The sequence below is a fragment of the Dromiciops gliroides genome, chromosome 1, assembly GCF_019393635.1.
Source record: "Dromiciops gliroides isolate mDroGli1 chromosome 1, mDroGli1.pri, whole genome shotgun sequence".
NCBI lineage: Eukaryota > Metazoa > Chordata > Mammalia > Microbiotheria > Microbiotheriidae > Dromiciops > Dromiciops gliroides.
In genome coordinates this window covers 613,911,508-613,930,465 of record NC_057861.1, presented here as the reverse complement: position 1 = coordinate 613,930,465, position 18,958 = coordinate 613,911,508, and the positions used below count along the sequence as shown (strand labels likewise).

Below are 18,958 nucleotides of genomic sequence, written 5' to 3'. Positions count from 1 at the left end.
TGAATCCAGGGCCAGTGCTCTATCCACTGCGCCACCTAGCTGCCCCTCAATATCTTTTTAATAAATGTTTGTTCTACTGACTCACTTTGTCAAAATCGTGACAGAACACAATGGTGTAAGAAAAATCATAGTTGTAACTTCAGTGCTCTCCTTCACCCCTCACTCTCCATCACCCACATGCCCAAATCAGTGGCTAAATATCATGGTTTATATTTGCACAACATCTCTCACATCCAAGATTTTGCTAGCAAATGTTTAATAACCAGTTGTCCAAAAACATGGCACCCATTATTATTAACATTTTCTCAATCACTTTCCCAAGTATAGATAATCAAGAAATCAAGCCCCAGTTTGTAGCATTTGTCTGTTTCTGTGGCATAAATGCTCACACTGAAAATGTAACACTCAGCTATTGAGAGCTGCTAAGAACCAGTTCCAGCACACCCCTGGATCCATCCCCTTCTCATAACTCACAAAGCCATACCTTGCTTCAGATCCTCATCACCACTTGCTTGGACTACTACAATGGAATCCAAATTGGTTTCCCTGACTCAGATCTCCCCACTCTAATCTATCCTCTGCCTAGCTGCCAAAGTAATTTTCCTTATAGAAAGGTCTGACCATGTCACTCCCCCATTAAATTAATTCTAGCAGTTCTCTATTGGCTCTAGGATAAAATAGAACTCCCTATTTGCCTTTTTAAACCCATACCAATCTGGATACTCCAAATATCTTTCTGGCCTCATCATATACTACTTTGCTTCCACCACTCTATATTCAAATAACCTGGTCTTTACATTGTTTCTGGCACACATCTCAATCTCTGTGCCTTTGTTGTGGCTCTCTGGCAGGCCTGGAATGTACTCATCTTTGCCTCTCAGAATCCCTCATTTACTCCAATATTCAACTCAAACATCACTTAGATGAAGCCTTTCCTGATCTCCTCAAATCCTAATGCCTTCTCTCCCAATACTACCTTCAATGTACATATATGTATATGCATATGTGCAAAATACAGTGTACATATGCATATATGTATGTATATAAGTATAATCTCTGAGTATCTATGTCTCTCTGTCTTTCTCCTTCCTGCCATCCTTCTCCTCTAATGAACAAAAGATCTTGTCCTCATTAGCACCACATGCCAACATTAACTTCTGCATTTCTGTTCTCTAAAATAGGGGAAAGGAATGCCTCAGAAAACATTTCTCATGTAGCTACTAGCCAACAAGGATCTGGGTCGATTCTCTTATGAGGAAATTCCTACAATAATCTACTAAACTCTGGATATTTTCCCATTTTACCCCAGAACCACCTTCCCCTACCCTCCTGAAACCAGCAAACTCCCACTGGAGATTTCCACTCTTCTAAAGGTCAGACTCAACTTTGCACACCCTCCCCAAACTGATTTCCATGTAGGAAACTACAAGAAGCCACATGTAACTCATTCACAGGGGGAATCAAGGAATGGCGCCAAATACTCTCATGGATGGGGAAGCTACTCTGATCCCTTCATCTCAACCTAACATTCACAAAATGTATTCAGTGATGCCATAAAACTCTCTCTCTCTCTCTCTCTCTCTCTCTCTCTCTCTCTCTCTCTCTCTCTCTCTCTCTCTCCCTCCCTCCCCCCTTCCTTTTCCCTCCCTAGTCTCTCCATCACCCTATCCCCTGCCCCTGCCCAAACCTTGAAAGTACTGATTTTATAATTATGGAGTAAAGAGAAGAAATCTCATGGAAACCATGAAAATGCCAGTATTTTCTAGAATATGAGTAGAGAAATCAGATGATGTGCATTACCCAGGGATAATGATTCACAGGCATAATGGAATATGGGAGAGGGGGAAAGGGAAGGAGAAGAACTAGGAAGGAAATCTAGGTTAGTAGCTAGTGAAACATGAAAATGGTAAATCATGGCAAAAGACTGGAAAATGGAGCCAAAGTGGGAAAGATGAGCTAAAAGAAAGGGATGGGAAAGGAGACCGAAGGTCACAATTAGGGCAAACAATAAGTCTAATGCATGTGAGAAAGTCAGAGAAATGTTAGACAGTCGAATTTCAAAACAGCAGGTGGTAACAATGCCCTTTGCTTCCTCTCTTCCTATTGGATAAAGACACAAGAAGCAATGAGTGTGTCTGTCTCTCCATCTTAGTTTTGACCTGGAATGGCCTTGTGGCCTTGTCTCAAGGAAGATCCAATTAGGCCTAGGAGACATAATCCAATTCTGTTGTATTTATCATTGTGTGTCTGTATCATTAGGGCCACTGCTACAAAATGGATCATATTTATACTGAACAAGAAATTTTCCCCTGACTTCCTTATGCTTCCAAGTCCTCACTAGGAGACAGGTGAGAAGATTGAACCCTTCTGAGATGAACTTCTTTCATCTCTTTTTATTCTTCTTACGATCATCAACCTCTGTTTTCTCCATGTCTCTGTTCATAAACAAGGATTCCTACTACTCATTAAAGTTGATCCCCTTACCTGCATCTTTGATTTCATTTCCTCTTGCCCCCTCCAAAACCTGGTTCCAGTGAATATCCTATCTTTTGTACATTTTCCGTTTTACCACTGACTCTTTTCCATATGCCTACAAGCATATTCACTGCTCCCCAATCCAACAAAAAGACCTTCCTTGGTCTTTCCATCTCATCCAGCTGCCATCCCTTCTCTCTATTCCCCTTCAGTACTAAGTTTTAAAATCTACACTTGAGCCCCGCCCCCCTCCCACCTTACTGCCCACTTTCTCCTAGAACAGAACTTCCTTCCCCAATATTCTACTGTAACTAATTTCTCAGATACTTCATGGGGCAGGGGACATTTAAGCTCTGATTTAAGGATGTGTATAATTTTGACAGCCATTGATGGGGATGGGCAAGGTTTTCTCAATAGTATGGCATAAGCAAAGGAACTGAGGTGGGAAAGGAGGTACTCAGTACACAAGAGTTTTGGGTGAGTGATTTGAGTCCTTTTTATTAGGACTTGATTGCTTTTGGCTGATATGACCATTTAGGGTCCAACTATTTAAACACTATGCCTGACACATAGTAGATGTTTGATAAATGTTTATTGACTGACTGACTGACTGACTGATACCTCAGAAATGAAGGGAGGAACCCCTAAATACTTAAGTATAGTGACCCTGTTAAGGTACAAGAGGACTTGCATCCTAGTCAAAACAAATTAATTTACCATTAGGGCAAAATGATGATCTATCAGTAAAACAATTAATTAATTCAGCCACTTACAGGGGGTTGAGTGTATGTGATGGCTTCTTGTATTTCAGCAACATCTTCTGCTTCCTGAAGACCACTGGTCTCTCCAGATGCCTAGGCAAAGTCAAATCAAACTTAGACACCATATGAAAGAGAAATAATTAACATGAGATAATGACAACTATATCCACCATAAAAGATTAAGCCTGGTTTAAAAGCAATACTGTGCTTTGCACTCTAAGGTGTCAAAAAGGGTTTTGGTTTTGTATTTGTTTGTTTTTTTAGGGGCAATGAGGGTTAAGTGACTTGCCCAGGGTCACACAGCTAGTAAGTGTCAAGTGTCTGAGGCCGGATTTGAACTCAGGTTCTCCTGAATCCAGTGCCAGTGTTTTATCTACTACACCACCTAGCTGCCCCCAAAAAGTTTTTTCAAATAGTTAATTTAAAAAACTGGTTTGAGGCAATGTTTTATTTCTAAATCAATTGTTTTCTGTTTTTTGGTTTTTTTTTTGGTATTGGGTGCTACTTTGTAAATGAAAGAAAAGAATTTAAAATGAAGGGATAAGAAGAATCAGCGCCTTTCATTTTAGTTCTTAATTCTCATTTACAAAGCATAAAGGATTAATTAATTTAGGTTAATTCTTGCATGAACATATGTGCATTATATCTACTGTTATTTATTTTAATTCTAAGATCTAGTTGCCCTTTTCTGTGGCTCTGGGGAAAATGGATGGAAAATATACCACTGCTAGCCATCAGCTGGTTGAAGAATCTAGGATCTTAAAAAATGCAGAGGTCATATGGATCAACCCCATCCAAAGTAAAAACACCCACCCAAACTTTCTTGACAAATGATCATACCACTTATGCTTGGAGACCTTAAAGGACAGAAAACTCATTGCCCTCCAAAGCATTTTTAGATAACTTATATTCTTAGTAAATTTTTCCTCATATTGAGCTGAAATCTTCCCCTTTGTAATTTCTAACCACTGGTTCTCGTTCCATCCAGTGGAGCCAAGTAGAACAAGCCTACTCCCTTTTCCCTATGACAACCCTTCAACAATGTGAAAATGCTATTATTTATCTCCTAAGTCTTCTCTTCTTCAGGCTAAATCTGTCAAGACCCTCCAGCAAATCTTTGGAAGGCATATTTTCAAGACACTGTTGTCCTCTTCTGGATACACTCCAGGGTATCAATGTATTTTCTAAAATGTAGTTTAGCTCTCTTTGGCAACATCATGATTTTGTACTGATATACCATTTCTTTTTACCTATTTGGAATCATATTTGGAGGCATAATAACTTATCTTCTACTCCCTACCCACAACCCACTACTACTCAGCTCCAGTAGAACAAGAGGTTTTGTATAAGGGATAGTAATGAATCGCATAACTGGACTAAGGAGGCAACTTTCTGTTTTTAACAAGGTAGGACCTCCTTGATTCAAACTGATTTGTCCCTTAAAAGTTAGCAACTCTCCCTATAAACCCTCAAATTAGACATAGAACTTGAAAAGCAGGCTATAAAGATTCTAGTAAGAAGGCAATGACTAGACTGGAAATAGTGAGAAGAAAGACTTAAAATTACAGAACTTTTCTGCTTGGTTGCTCTTAGGTCTTTAGCGCTCTCTTCCAAGAGGAAGGAGGAAGGGCATATTACAGTGGCTCCTTCTTTTTGACAGACAGAACATTATTTGGTAGCAATTCCCTTCTTTCCCTCTTTTCTCTCTTGGACACAGGCTCAAGAAGCAGTGGGTGTCTGTCTGTCTTAGTTTTGACTTGGGATAACCTTATGGTATTGTTGCAAGGCAAGTCCAATTAGGGCCAGGAGAGAGAAGCTAATTGCATTTTATTGTATCACTGGGGCTACTGCTACAAAATGCACCCTCTATTTATAGAAGCTGTTATGGATTTTTCATGTTTAAACTGATATAGAAAATTTCCCCCAATTTCCATATGCTTATAGGTCCCCATTAAATATAACCTTTCCCCTCTTGGGCAAAATTGTTTCTGTTGTGGTTTTTTTTTTTCTTTTTTGGTGGGGTCCAGCCAGCTTCACATTCCATCTTTCACTGCTTAAGGATGTTAAAAGTCTCTGGCTTGGGAGCAGCTAGGTGGCACAGTGGATAAAGCACCAGCCCTGGAGTCAGGCTTCATTGTGCTCCCCTTCCTGGAGGCATAGAGTCACCAAAGATGGTAGTATACTCTCCACAGTGTCCAGAACTGGATCCATAAACCAACACAATCATTAACGTCCCCCCAAAACACCCCAAATAGAACTTGGGCCAGACCAAATACAGAATTTTCAGAGGGTTTCAAGTTTTCTAAAATGTGAGTGATTATATCATGGAAATTGATCAGCCAGAAAATCATCCTTTGTCTATGGCAGCAGCTTGATTAGAGTCAAATTAGAAAATATGGGAGTACTTACATATGGGTCATCGTCTTCACATTGGTCCTTGGAAGGGTAGGGATCTGACTGAATGGTCAATTGTTGTATGGAGCCCTAAGGGAAAAGAAAATTGGTGAATGACTTGACATAAAAGAACCATGAGATTAAACAGTTTCTGATTCTTGCCTCATGTAACAGACATCGAAAAGATTTATGTGAATTTTTACATGATTTACTTGGACCAAAAGGATGTTTTTTTTGCTTAATTGTTTTCTTTATCACAAGGGAGAGTTTAATTTGGAGGGAGGGAGATAGGGAGGGAGAAATAAATGTAATGTAAAAAATGAGATCCATAACACATGTTTTTAAAGAGAAAATTAAGTTCCCAGGACACGTGAAAGAAACTTCAAAGTATTTAAAAGCAAGTTCTGTGAAGCTAAGCCTTGCACTAGTTAACCAAGGGATGATCAAGCAGACTGCAAAGGGCACATGTCTTCCTTGATAGCATGATTAGAAATATGTACTTAGGGGAACATTTTGCTCCTTTTGTGATGATTTATTAGGATAATTTATGACTTCATTCAGTTTTTTATTACCTTATTAGGGTTACAATACTTTGTAGTGGCTATAAAGGAATAATTCTGAAAATTTATAAACATATCCTAGACTAAGATCTTATTCTGTTGATTTATCATGGTGTAGAGCTGACCTTGTGTTCTCTATAGCTTTGAAACTACTGGAAGTACCTATCAAACTAGAAGGTTTTACGTACAGTCCTTGAGATAAGCTGTTATCCAGCAACCAATCAGAAGTTTAACTTCTAGGTGATCCATCCATGTATCTATCTATCTATCTATCTATCTATCTATCTATCTATCTATCTATCTATCTATCTATCTATCTATCTATCTATCTATTGTCTGTGTGTATGTATGCATATATACAATATACATGTGCACATATGTGTACTTATGTATGTATCTTATTTGCATTAAACACACACACACACACACACACACACACACACACACACACACACACCCTTCAGACAATCTATCTTGGCCAAGCTATAAGTCCAGCATCCACTCACAGTCCTGAATCCACTGCTGATCAGCAGGGAAGCTTTGACCTGTTCAGTTTCTAAGCTGGCCCAGTTTACCAACCCCTCCTTAGGCTGTCTGATGACCTTCCACTCCTGGGGGCTGACCTAATTGATACTAGACTTAGTGAAGACATTGATCAGCTTTAGCCCTACTGCATCTCAGAACTCCCAAGTTCAAGCAATCCACTAGCCTCAGCCTCCCTGGTAGCTAGGACTACAGATGTAGCCCACTATGTCTAGCCATATGCATATATATGTTGAACAACCCATGAAGCTATCTACTAAGGGATGCAAAGATTGCAGTCAGTGTGGGTAGAAGGAGTACACCCACAGACAAATTACAGATTTTTTGAAATACTGAAGAAAATATTGCAGCATAAATGCATATAAAATGTGCTCATTGGAGTAGTCAAATACTGGTCTGCCTTTGGTCAGCAGGGGCACAGTGGGATGAGTACTGTCTTTGGGAGTCAGAGGGCTTGGGTTTGAATCCTTGCTCTGCGATTATTATCACATTGACCTTGGGCAAGTTACTTCATTTCTCTAGGCTACAGTTTGTGTGTCTATAAAAAGAATGTATTAGACTGTTACGAACTCTAAGGTCCCTTCTAGTTCTAAATCAACAAACCTGTGATCCTAAAATGATATGATTACAAAATGGGGGAAGGGGTAACTTACTTTAAAACAGCAGCCTTGGGGGCAGCTAGGTGGCATAGTGGATAGAGCACTGACCCTGGAGTCAGGAGGACCTGAGTTCAAATCTGGCCTCAGACACTTGACACTTACTAGCTGTGTTACCCTGGGCAAGTCACTTAACCCCAATTGCCTCACTAAAAATAATAATAATAAAAAAATTTTTTAATTTAAAACAGCAGCCTTATTCACAATAAGAATGGCTGAAAGAAGGATCTAATTAGCAAACTCTCTCAGTCTTATGAGGGGATTCCTCTTATCTGCCACCCTTCCCAATCAGCCACATGGATGGACTTCTTCATCATGAACTCAAGAGTCTCATCATCGTGCAAGACTAAATCAGTCTTGATTCTTGCACTTCATTGGTATCCTCTTGATCAGAAGATGAAGTGATGAACTCCTCCCCAAACCTACATTTAAAGAAAACACCCATGCCAACCTTCTCTTCATTTCCCACATGACTTCACTCCTTTGGGTTTTTTCATTATACCCTTGTGCTGGGCACTCTCCCCTCCCACCTCGGCTTCCTTTTCTTTCTTGTCTTCCCTTATTTCATTGTTAGCTCCTTGAGGACAGGAACTGTCTTCTTTTTTGTATGTACACACACACACACAGTAGTGCTTTTTTCTCTTAAAATATTTCCTGGGGTTTAATAACATTTTTTTTAATGAAAACTATTCTGAAAAAAAGGAAATGTCTCTTGCTTGTAACAGAAAGGAATTGATAATGGCAGAAATTATAAGAGAAATTTTATTAACAAGGTTATGGAAAGGAGAGTAAATCACTCAGTTGTCAAGATGTACATTCTTTCTTGCTTCATGCTGGATTTTAGCTTCAAGTGAAGCATACAACAAATGCAGTGATGTGTGGTTTTGATAAGATTGAGATAACATGCATACCAAATGATGTGAGACATATGTGTGTGTGTGTGTGTGTGTGTGTGTGTGTGTGTGTGTGTGTGTGTGTGTGTGTGTATAAAGAGAGACAGAGACAGAGACAGAGACAAATGGACAGCTAGGTGGCACAGTGGATAGAGTGTTGAGCCTTGGAGTCAGGAAGACCTGAGTTCAAATCTAACCTCAGACACTTACTAACTTTGTGACCCTGGGTAAGTCACAATTGCCTACAAAACAAACAAACAAACAAAAAGGCAAAGGGGTCAGGATTGTATCTGTGTTTTAATTCATCTAGCGAACTCCCAGGTAGGAAATTTTCTCTACTGATGCAGAGTAGAAATTTCTATGTAACTTATCTTCTTAAGGAGTTACCCAGAGAACTAAGAGGTTAAGTGACTATATTATCAGAGGGGGGACTTTTGAACTGAAGTCATGAACTACGTCACTAACTAACTAGCTGATTGTTAAATTTTCAGAAAGAGCATTTATACTTCCAAAATCAGCAAATGCTACAGTTCTGGCCTTGATGTATTGTTTTGTTAATTGGTTAGACTTAAGAAAAGACAGAGAAGGGGGCAGCTAGGTGGAGCAGTGGATAGAGCACCGGCCCTGGAGTCAGGAGGACCTGAGTTCAAATCCGGCCTCAGACACTTAACACTTACTAGCTGTGTGACCCTAGGCAAGTCACTTAACCCCAATTGCATCATCAAAAAGAAAAAAAAAGAAAGGACAGAGAAAATGTAAATAACACTGATTAAACTTAAAAGTATTCCTTGCATATACTCCCCTCACACACCTCTTAGAGCCAATTATTAAGTATTTACTAGCACATCCCTGACCTAAATCTTCCTGGCTCTAAGGTTAGCTCTCTATATACTATATCATACTGCTTTTAGTCTTTCAAAAAGATAAGAAAATAGATAAATGAAAATTCGTATTTGTGTGTGTCTTTGTCATTTTCTCATTTTTAAGTCATGTCTGACTCTTTGTGACCCCATTTGGGGTTTTCTAGTCAAAGATGCTAGAGTAGTTTGCCCATTTCCTACTCCAGTTCATTTTATAGATGAGGAAATTGAAGCAAACAGGGTTAAGTGACTACCCCAGGGTCATACATCTAATACACCTCTGAAGCCAGATTTGAACTCAGGAAGATGAGTCTTGCTGTCTCCAGGCCCAGCAGTTTATCCACTGTACCAACTATCTGCTTTATACTATACATACACACATATACATATGTGTGTGTGTGTGTGTATATATAAAGTTATTTATAGATCATACTATTTATATTTATGTCATATTATTTATAATAATTATATAATTTATAATCATTTGAATTACAATATTATATATACACTACAATGTGTGATATATTAAATTATTGTATATTATATAATTTATTGATATACATATATTTCTATGTATAAATATATATATACTTTATACACATTATATCTATTATTCTCATTTGAACATAGTATCTCATTGAAGAATTAGCTCCATTATTATGTCCCCTTTTCACAGATGAAGAAAGAGAAGTCTAGAGAGGTTAAGTGACTTGTCCAGGATCCCACTGTTAGTATACATCCGAGGCAGGATTGGAACTCAGGTCTTCCTGATACTATGCCTAACACTCACTCTATTCCACCATGCCACATGGCTTCTTATGCAGCTTGCTGCTGCCCACGCTCCCAGTGCTTATGGTCCAGCTGACTCTGTGTCTTCTGTTGCATCTCCACCCACCCTCCTTTCTTGTTGAAGTTGTTTTCAAAAGACATCTTAAAATACCTTTCAATTTTTAATAGTTTTTTTTTTTGGATGCCTCAGTTTAACCTTGTCTTTAGCCTTACTGTCTATCATGCTCATGATATTCTTTTGTATTCACATTGACTTAGGTGCTTCTTGTTCCACCTTTTGTAGATCTGCTTTCTTTTTTTTTGTTTTTGTTTTTTTTTTTTTAGTGAGGCAATTGGGGTTAAGTGACTTGCCCAGGGTCACACAGCTAGTAAGTGTTAAGTGTCTGAGGTTGGATTTGAACTCAGGTACTCCTGACTCCAGGGCCGGTGCTCTATCCACTGCACCACCTAGCTGCCCCTGTAGATCTGCTTTCTAAAAGCGAGCTCCCTATTCAGTCCCAGTCACTCCTTTAGATCCCTTGACTTTTCTTCCTCATTAGAATTATGACTGAACTGCCAGCATTTCAATTTTTAGATACTCAATTCTCTTATCCCTCTTGAACCCTTCATCCACTTGAGTCACAATGGAAGTGTCCTCCTCTCCAGACTGCACGACCTCCATTCTGTTCATCTTTCTGTACGGTTCTTTTATAATTTTTAAATGTCTGTTCCTTCCAACCTCTCATTTCTCTCCACATTCTCCCAAACCTTCTCTAGTCGTGAAGGCCACATCTGGGCAGCAGTAGAGCCAGACCTTACTTTCTTCACTCTCACTCAGACACCCACCTCTGTGCATTGTTCTGGTTTTCAGTGACAGCACTTCTTACAAGCTGACTCGCAGATGGCTTATTCTCTTGGGTGCTGACACTCTCATCCTGAGAAAAGCAGGATCCAGTCTCAGCTCAAGAAGAGGATGATGTCAGCTCTGCTGCTCACTACCTTGGACAGTTCACTTGGAGGCTGTCTAAACCTCAGTTTCCTCATCTGTAAAATCCTGGCTTTCGATTGGATAACCTATAAAATCCTACACAGCTCTAGATCCCGTGAGAGTGAGAGAGGATATGAGAAGTCGCCACTTTTTGCTTCTTTTCATGTTGTGCCTTCTCTCTTTAAAGGTTGGCTATTGAATACCCAATATCCTTGATTCTCATTGCCCAACAGTAGGTCCTAATGAGGATCAAATGAACCCTCTAAAGAATAACACTTATGGGGTGTAGCTAGGTGGTGCAGTGGATAGAGCACTGGCCCTGGAGTCAGGAGGACCTGAGTTCAAATCCAGCCTCAGACACTTAACACTTACTAGCTGTGTGACCCTGGGCAAGTCACTTAACCCCAATTGCCTCACTAAAAAAAAAAAGAATAACACATATTCTAGGTTTGCAGGATCATAGATTTAGAGCCACAAGGCTTGGGGTCATTTGATAAGTGAGGAAACTGAGGCCTAATGGAGGTTAAGTTGGTTGCCTAAAGTCACTCTGGTAACAAGTGGCTGATTTAGGATTTGACCCAGGTCTCCTGAGGCTAAATTTAATACTCTTTCCACTGAACCACACTGGTTGATTATATTGTTATTATTCTTGTGATTTCTCTATGAATAGGACTGAATTTGGCCAATTCCTGATGAAAACAACTTATGTGCAGTCAGGACACACTGTTTTAGGATGATCTTAGCCACAGTGTAAGAGACATTTTGCAGATCCTTTGGGAAAGTACAAACTGGTATTGTGTTCCAAATCAATTTGTTAATAAATATATATGTGTAAAAACAATATTAGATTATTCTTCTTATGACATGGGAGAGGATGTACCAAAGGATCTTAGACCAAAGCTGGATGGAACATTGGAGATTTTGGTCCAACATTCTCAGTCAATCAATAAATCAAAGCACATTGACTGAGCACACTGCATATCAGGCACTGTTCTAAGCACTGGGGGGAAAAGATAAAAGAGGGAAATAATTTCTGTCCTCAAATAGCTTATAGTTGTATTGGGGAGGCCATATGTGTGTAACTTGGACTTCTCAGGGTATACTGGGTTCTCCTCTGAGGTAAGTGTGCCCAGATGAGCTCAGGTTATATGTACATGCATGCATATATAAATACATGTGTATATATATGTATATATGTGTGTGTATATATATATATGTATATATGTATATATACACCTTACATGAAGAATCAACACAACTAAGTTTTGAGAGGGAGTAAGCTAACAGTTGGGAGATCAAGAATGCCTGCATGTAGAAGGGGTGCTTGAGCTGAAATCGAAAGGAAACCCAGGGTTCCAAGAGGACTGCATTCTAGGTATGGAGAATAGCATTACAAAAGCAGGGACACAAGAGATGGCATAGAATGTCTGCACAACAGTGCATAGGCTAGTGTGTCTGGATTGCAGTGTGTGCAGGGGAGTAATGTATAAGAAGAACAGAGAGATAGGAAGGACCCAGGCTGTGAAGAGATTTAAATGCCAAAGTAAGAAGTTTATACTTGATCCTAGAAGACATAAGGAGCCCCAGTGGAGTTTATTGAGTAGGAAAGTGGCATGGTATGTTGTTGTTCAGGCATTTTTCAGTCCTGTCCAACTCTTTGTGACCCCCATTAGGGGTTTTCTTGGCAAAGATACTGGACTGTGGGGCAGTTAGGTGGCACAGTGGATAAAGCACTAGCCCTGGATTCAGGAGGACTTGAGTTCAAATCCGGCCTCAGACACTTGACACTTACTAGCTATGTGACCCTGGGCAAGTCACTTAACCCTCATTGCCTTGCAAAAAAAAAGACACTGGACTGGTTTGCCATTTCCTTTTCCAGGGCATTTTACAGATGAAAAACTGAGGCAAATAGAATTATTACTTGCTCAGGATCACATATCTAGTAAATGTCTAAGTCCAGATTTGAGCTCATGCCTAGCACTCTACCCACTGAGCCACCAAATCAATGGCAGCTAGGTCAAAGATGGATTAAAATGAGAGTCTGGAGGCAGGGAGATCAATTAGGAGGGTATTGTAATAGTCTACAAGAAACTGCTGATGAGGGCTTGTACTATGGTGGTAGCTGTGTGAATGGAGAAAAAGATATATATTTGAGAGATGATGGAGATATGAATAACAAGACTAGAGGAATGGGGTGAGTGAATATGAGGAGCTGAGGACAAAACCAATGTTTTGTGGCTGGGTAAAAGGAAGGATAGTGGTAACCTTTAAAGTAACAGGGCAATTTGAAAGAGAGCGGGGGTGGGGGGGCAGGATAGAAATAACAAGTTCTATTTTAGACATGTTGAGTTTCAGATGCCTAAGGGGCATCTAATTTGAAATTTACAATAGGCATCTTGTATTGTAGAACTGAGGTTCAAAAGAGAGAGATTTGCTCTGAAGATATACATATATATACACACACATATATATAGAAACATATATGAATGGACACATGTAAATATTAATGTTTATTAATATAGGTATATATACATATTCAAGTATGTCTACACACATATATACACATGCATATGTGTATGTGTGTACATACATATATCCCCCCACATATAGTATATATGTGTATATTCACGCACATATATACATGTACATGCATGTCATCTGTAGAGAGTTGAACCCTTTGGAACTGATGAAGTCACCAAGTGAGAAAGCAAAGAGAACAAAAGGCAAAAGTACCCAGGACAGAGCCTTGGGGGACACCCACAGTTAGTAGATATGACAATTATGAATCAGAAAAGAAGGTTGAAAAACAACGATGAGGCAAGAAGGAGGGGAACCAGGAGAGAGTAATGTCATGAAAAACAAGAGAGGAAAGAATATATAGGAGAAAAACATGGCCAGTGGTATCAAATGTTACAGAGACATCAAGAAGGATGAAGACTGAGAAAATTTTGTTAAATTTAGCATTTCAAAGATCATTTCCATCTTTGGTGAGAACAGATGAGAAAACAGAGGCTCAAGGAATTTAAATGCACACAGAAGATTGTAGCTTTGAGCTAGAAGGGACCTCAAAGTCTATCTAGTTCAACCTCTCATTTTACCAATGAGGTAGCTGAGGTAAATATAGTGTTCAACACTGTCATTATTTGGGGAATTGCCAAAGAAATGGTTGTATGCTAATGTAATGGAAAATTCTTATGTCGAGAGAAACAATGATTATGAAGAATTCAGAGAATGATAGGAAGATGTTCGTGTGCAGAAGAATGAAGTAAACAGAAACAGAAAAACCACATACACAATAATGAAAAGAGAAATGACAAAAAGGGGAAAATCAGCGTTGTAATTACACTGTAATTACAGTCACCAAACATGACTCCAGAAAAGAGAAGAAGAAATATACTTCCCTCCCTTCTTTGAAGAGGTGGACAGCTATGAGTATAGAACATTGCATACACTATCAGATTAGATGGATTTGCTGGTTAGTTTTGTTTACCTGCTTTTTTCCTTTGTTAAAAATCATTGTTACATGAGATGTCTATAGAGATGGGGAAGGGAAGGCATATGTTTGGAAATGAAAGTGACATTAACAACAAAAGATCAGAAGATTTTTTATGGTTTGGAAGCATAGAAGCAATGTATATGTATATTACAGCTTTGGAGGACAAACAAAAAGAGGAAATCTCAGAAATAGTGGAGTCTGAAAGAAAGTGAAAAAAAAGGATCAATCACTAATACATCAGAAAAATTTCTAAGAACTATAGAAACAAAAGACCACAAATAAAAAAAAAGCCATAGAATTCCAATATGGAGAAACTTAAAATTCAACTCACTCAGGCATATCAACATTAAACCTCAAAGCTATATCAATAAAGAAAAAAAATTCTTAAAGCTTCCAGAAAGATTCTATGTGTAAACATCCAACCATAACTCACCAGACTTTCATGCAAAACAAGAAATTACCAAGTATATTGGAATCCAATGTATACAAATACATCCTTTAATACTAGGAATGGGTTCTAGGAACATCCAGTAATTCTATTAAAGGGTAAACAAAACATATTTGGAAGCCACGTGGACCTCAAAAATATTTCATAAAGAAAAACAACTCCATTTTCAAAATGGACTTTGGAAACTAGCCAGAAGATGTATCCCAGAGAGTTAAGTAGATAAATGATACTTTGAAAGGAGTTAATCACAAAGAAACACAAAATCCTACTCCAATGTCTCTCCAACAACATTGATTGTTCCTGAAGCCAAAAAAAAAAAATCAATTCTTGATCGTTGATCTAGTAGTAAGGAACATCTATGGATTTAGCTAGGCAGATCCTTGGGTAAAAGACATATGGTCTCTTATCTGATCTGTCCTTGAACCTATACGCCATTGACATTCTAGTAAGTTTTAGGGGAGTAAACATATCTACAGTGAGAAACACAATGGTAGTATAGTATTGGTCAAATTACTGAATTATATACTTAGGCTTGAGAAAGGGGAAAAGTAATTAAACCATGAGTGAGAAGTGACTTACTCAAAGTCACATAAACACTAAAAAGCAGAGCTGAGGTTTGAATGTATGTTCTCTGATTTCGGGTCCAGAAGTCTTTCTATTATTTAAATGGATCCATGATCTCATCGGTGTGGGTACATCTTAATGCATGTTTGAACCTATTCACAACCTACATCATAGATTTAGAGATGGGAGAATTTAGATATCACCTCATCCAATCACTTAATTTTGAAGATGAAGGATCTGAGACCCAGGAAGTTTAATCCAATCTCCTCCCTCCCATATTAAATATGAGGAAAATGGGAGCCAAGAGAGTGAAATATCTTGACTAAGGTCACACAGGTTGGATATGAACCCTCTTATATCAATTCCTAGGTTTTGTTCTTATGACATTTTTGTCTCTTTCTCTTCATAAATCCTTCATAGGGAATCTACCTGATGCCCCAGAAGACTTCCTCTAGTTCTTTTCATTTGTCTCATATTTATTTATATATACACACACAAACATGTATATATGTGTGTATATTATATTTATATATGTATGTATGTATAACATTTATTTGAGCTTGTTTACCTTCCAAATTAGGGTAAAGCTAATCCAATTTAATTCAAGGACCCTTATTAATGAATTTTAATTATATATGACCACAACTCTTTGATACTTACAGTGAATCTTTCCAGTCCTGTGGCTCCTGCATTTCCAACAAATATGCCTGAGCTGGACTCAAATCTCAAGGCTTGGGATGACCTCAGAAACTGAACTCGATTATGTTCCTCACAGTCTACAAGGAGAATTACACTGCTTCCTTCAATGATAACTGTAAACCGGCTCCACTTATTAGTCATTACTGGAACTTTAAATGAGGCAGCCTCTTGGGAAACGTGGGAGCCAGGCTCAGTATAATACAGTATTATTCTCTGGGTACCATCTTGAACTTGTGAGAGCCTTAGTCCCAGGTAAATGATTTTCTGAAATGCATCTGTTATTGCAAATAACACGCCTCCATGGTTGCTATCAGGCTTTACAGTAACACTGATTGCAAAATCACTGTAGAACGTCTCAGGAATTAAAGTCCTTGTTGGTCGGCCAATGTTAGCACCTGGTGCAAAACTGTAAGCTGGAAATCCTCCATATCCAGTGATAAAGGAGACATATGAGGGCAGTGGGACTCCAATTAACTCTGTGAGATCGAGGTGGCCCTTAGATCCCTGTTCTGTAATATAAGAGAGAAAGAAAGGTTACTTTTTACAAATACATTTTTCCATACAGGAAAGACATTCTAGAGATAGCCTGGAATAGTGGGTGGAGAGCTGAGCTTGCAGTCAAGGAGAGCCAAGTTCAAATCTCTCTGTAGATGCATACTGAGGGACTCTGGGTAATCTCCTTAACCTCTTTGTGTATGAGGATTCTCTACTATAGCATAGATGGGCTGCAGTCTGTGTTAACGAAGGAAGTTCCCCATTTTGATAAAATTACTAATCATTTCAGTCAATCAATCAAACACCAAATATTTATTAGGTACCTATTTTATGCCAGGCACTGCGAGTTAAATGAGGCTAGATAGTTTGAAGTCGGTTTGTGGGGGGCTTTAAAAGCCAAATGGAGTATATATTTTATTCTAAAGATTCATACATAGATTCCAATACAGATTCATCATAGTTTACAAAGTAGAGGAGTGATATGGCTGGTTCTGTGATTAAGGAGGTTACTTTGGCAGCTATATGTGGAGGATGGATTAGAATGTAGAGTAACCTGAGGCAGGGAGACCAGTTAGAAAGGTATAAAAATAGGTCAGACAAGAATTGCTGAAGGCCTGAACTAATGATAGTTGTGTGAATAGAGAGAGGGTCAGATATGAGAAATGTTGTGGAGGTAGAAATGAAAAGATCGGGCAACTTACTGAATATGCAGGGTGAGGGAGAGTGGGAATTAAAGAATAATTTGGAACTTATGAAACTAGGAAACTGAAAGAATGATGGTGTTTTTGAAAGAAAAAAGGAAGTTTAGAAATCTGGAGGAGATACAAATTCTGTTTTAGATATTTTATGTTTGAAATCTCCTCAGGATGTGCAGTTTGAAATATCCAAAAGGCAATTAGTGAAACCAGAGCTGAAGTTATGGGGAGAGATGAGGGGTGGGTCTAAAGATTCATAAGCCACCTGCATAAAGATGATAATTAAACCCACAGAAGCTGATGAAGACAATAAGAGGGAGAATGTAGAGAGCAGAAAAGCATCCAGGTCAGAGCCGCAGGGAACACTATTTCTTCTATGCTAGATTTACATTGCCAGATGGGAAAGGGGTTTCTGGACCAGGAATGATCTTTCTAAGCATGAGGTCCGTACAAGTTCTTTGACTTCCTAGAGTCTAGTGACCTCCATTTCCATCCCAGTTCAGTAACCCATCCTCATGGTTTTATGGCATGAACTTAATGACTGACATGTTTCAATGGAAAGAACAAGAAATTTGCAGTTTGAGGTCCTGGGTCTTGGGTTTGAATCCTGGCTATGCTACTCTTACTACTTTGTGACTTTGGTACATAACTTCTCTGGGGTTCAGTTCTCTCATCAGTACAATAAAGGGATTAGACTAGATAACCTCTCTGGTCCCTTCCAGTTATAAATCTATTATATGTTCATAATTGTAACGGTAAGCTAAAATCATTGCTAAATCACTAAACCAATCAGCTATTGTTGTAGCTAACTCATAGAACTGTAACAACTGATTATATTAATGGATAATCAAGAAACCACAAGAAATATGTTAAAATCTGACAATCAAACTAGCACAACAAATGTCTTGGTTTGTGGAGAAGTTATCTGTGAAAATCACTTTCTACACAGTTATCCAAAGAAAATTTGGCATTGTAGATGAAGGGCTAACTTCAGGGTCAGGAAGACTCGGGCTCTGATGCTATTTATGATACTGACTGTGTGACCATGGGCAAGTCTCTGAGCCTCTTGTTACTCCCAGTCAAATCTATAAAACTCTCTTAGCAGGGTTGCCAATATGCATCAGTGGAAGGTATTTCCATACCAGGAGTTCCTCACATCATTCACCACAATGAAATCAGAGGTTTGCTGCAACAACAACAGCAACAACAAGTAATCACAACTTAGTTACTAGGAAATAAAGGGCTGGAAAGTGTACCTAAATTAGAATAGAATACACCCAGTTCAGAGAGATCCTAGCTGGAAAAAAAATTCATCTTGGCAGATGACACAAAGGACAACCCAACTCCATGTGGAATAAATATGGTGACACTGCTCCAGATATCTTTATCCCAAGGAATAATAAGGTGAGTATTTTAGGAGTAGGGTGAGAGGAAGGTGACATCAGCACCTTGCTTAACAAAGTAGAGGTTCAATAAAGTAAAATTTGGAATATTTTTTTAAATCCAGCAAAATGAAATTATTTATTTGGGGATAGGAGAAAAAATTCAAAGCCCCAACACCAAGAAATTGCTGAGTAAACTGCAACACCCTATGCTTCTGCACACATTACCAGGATCTTACCCCTTTGTGGGATTTAACACTGGTAGCTGTGGATCATGTGCA

At 38.7% G+C, this 18,958-nt stretch overlaps 1 protein-coding gene across 1 annotated transcript in view; it reads right to left on the bottom strand.

Moving 5' to 3' along the window:
• Positions 1–18,958, bottom strand: part of COL15A1 (collagen type XV alpha 1 chain) — a 223,946-nt gene that overhangs the window by 129,167 nt on the left and 75,821 nt on the right. Inside the window, exons 3-5 of the mRNA XM_043975517.1 lie at positions 16,067–16,614; positions 5,646–5,720; positions 3,249–3,329 (exon numbers count right to left, since the gene is read on the bottom strand). Of these exons, the coding sequence (XP_043831452.1) occupies positions 3,249–3,329; positions 5,646–5,720; positions 16,067–16,614 (704 nt within the window). The remainder of the gene's footprint in view (positions 1–3,248; positions 3,330–5,645; positions 5,721–16,066; positions 16,615–18,958) is intronic.